Raw genomic sequence first — 2,125 nt, forward strand, 5'->3', positions numbered from 1 at the left:
GCTACATCATGGGCGTGAACATGCTAACAAGTCGGGCATCATCGATATCAAATGGCTGCACTGTGATCATAACATAATTTACTTGAATATATGATTTGGAAGGAAAAAGAATGAATGTAGCATTCTTAAGATCATAATAAGAAAGGATGTGGCTGCCAATACTTTTGCTTATTATGCCTACAATTTCTTGCGAAACCTTTCGGAAAGCTGTCATGGCTCGTTGCTTATTTCACTTCTTGGCATAACATATTATCCCTAATTTTAAGAGATTAATTTAATGACATAGGAGGTTTGTTTTATAAATTAAATGTATAAGTTAATGTGAGAGTTGTGCCTCTAAGATCACCAGCTTAATATCGCCAATGGTTGTAGACAGAAAATGAATGTATATGTAGTTGATCACACACTGGACAAGAAACATTACACCTTCCATATACATGAAGGGACTTTCATCAATACCGACTATAATATTTAAAGATGGGAGGGACCAAAAAACACCAGCACCCACCGCCATAAATTAAGATGGGAAAAGGAAAGGTATCCAAAGGTCAAGGGTTGTTGGCACAAATTCACCCTCTCCCTTGCCTGCTTCTGTACTTCTGTATATATTACTTTGTTGTTTATTTATTTATCATCATTTCATTGAAAGTGTGAGATGGGTTTTTACAAGTCTATATATTGGTAACGGGAATGATCCAAGGATCAGCTTAAATGTATTTCCACCCTAAAAATCTCAAAGCACTTCTTCTAGAGCTACAATGTCAAGTCCCAAGCAGTCTCTTTCTCTTCCCGGATACTTGCAAGAAAATGAAACCTCCCAAGAATTCAAAGACTTGATAGTCTCCTTGCCCACTGAGAAAGGCTGGATGGCAAAACATCTCCATCAATACCAAGGTTTTTGGCACACAACTAGGCAACTTACAGGGGTTCTAGCTTGCCAAAAACACTTTCAAGCACAAGATGGCGATATCTTTCTTGTCACCAATCCTAAATCAGGCTCTACTTGGTTAAAGGCGGTGATGTTTTCCTTGGTGAATCGGGTTTCCTTTCCTGACACTAAACAACACCCTTTGCTCACTAACAACCCTCATGCTCTTATGCCTTTCTTGGAGATGGAATACGTTGGTAAAGAGAATCTTGACTTCACCAGCTTCACTTTTCCTAGGTTGTTTTCAACTCATCTCCCCCTCTTGTCACTTCCCAGATCTGTGGAGGACTCTGATTGCAAGCTTGTTTACTTGTGTAGGAATCCTAAGGACACTTTCGTGTCCCTTTGGCACTTCACTAACAAGTTGAGACCCATAGATTGGGGTTCTACTTCACTTGAAGAGACCTTTGATAAATTCTGCAGGGGAGTGTGTTTGTACGGGCCATTTTGGGACCATGTTTTGGGTTATTGGAAGGAGAGCCTGGAAAGGCCTCAGAGGGTATTTTTCTTGAAGTACGAGGAAATGAAAAACGAGCCTAGGATGCAATTGAGGAGACTGTCTGAATTCCTGGGGTGCCCATTTACCCTTGAAGAAGAGAATAGCGGTGTCTTGGATGAAATCTTGGAGCTGTGTAGTTTTGAAAACCTGAGCAATTTAGAAGTGAACAAGATCGGAAGGCTGCATTCCGGACAGGAGCATCAAGCCTTTTTTCGGCGAGGCGAAGTTGGTGATTCCATGAATTATCTCACGGCTGAGATGGTGGAAAAAATTGACATGATCACTGAGCAGAAGTTGCATTGTCATGGTTTAAAGTTCTAGTTCGTTCTGAAGGCGGCACCATCTTCCTTTACTATTTATCAACATGCATCCTTTATTGGTAAAGCTGAGGTCAACGTCTAGGCCATTTATCATATGCTGCGCTATTATTGTCTATCAAAACTGTCAGCAATAATGGCATGGGCATCGTACGCTACAGTACCAGAATATGTCTTTATCAAGGTAGCTTACACGCGATCTTATGAGGTGTTAGTATATTAGATTCGTTGATTGCTACTTCACCAAACTTATTAATGTATCCCTGGTGGGTATCCTGTAATTGCTTCATGCTTTGTAATCTTGCATGTTTACAGTTGTTCTTGTGAACCCAGATTGTGTTGGTTACTACAATTTCTTGGTGTAGAGGTTGGAGAATCCTT

The 2,125-nt window shown here is 40.4% G+C and overlaps 1 protein-coding gene across 1 annotated transcript; it reads left to right on the forward strand.

The window, feature by feature from the left end:
• Window positions 1–700: 700 nt before the first annotated feature.
• On the forward strand, window positions 701–1,789 carry LOC105114661 (cytosolic sulfotransferase 12-like). The gene has a single exon (XM_011011285.1). The coding sequence runs from the start codon at window positions 759–761 to the stop codon at window positions 1,746–1,748; it is 990 nt and encodes a 329-aa protein (XP_011009587.1). The 5' UTR covers window positions 701–758; the 3' UTR covers window positions 1,749–1,789.
• The last annotated feature ends 336 nt before the right edge of the window (window positions 1,790–2,125 follow it).

The sequence above is a fragment of the Populus euphratica genome, unplaced genomic scaffold (assembly GCF_000495115.2).
Source record: "Populus euphratica unplaced genomic scaffold, PopEup_1.0 scaffold5.1, whole genome shotgun sequence".
Taxonomy (NCBI): Eukaryota; Viridiplantae; Streptophyta; class Magnoliopsida; order Malpighiales; family Salicaceae; genus Populus; species Populus euphratica.

Bases quoted from the DNA above. Each gene is read 5' to 3' on its own strand.
- LOC105114661 (XM_011011285.1), top strand. From the start codon at position 759: ATGTCAAGTCCCAAGCAGTCTCTTTCTCTTCCCGGATACTTGCAAGAA.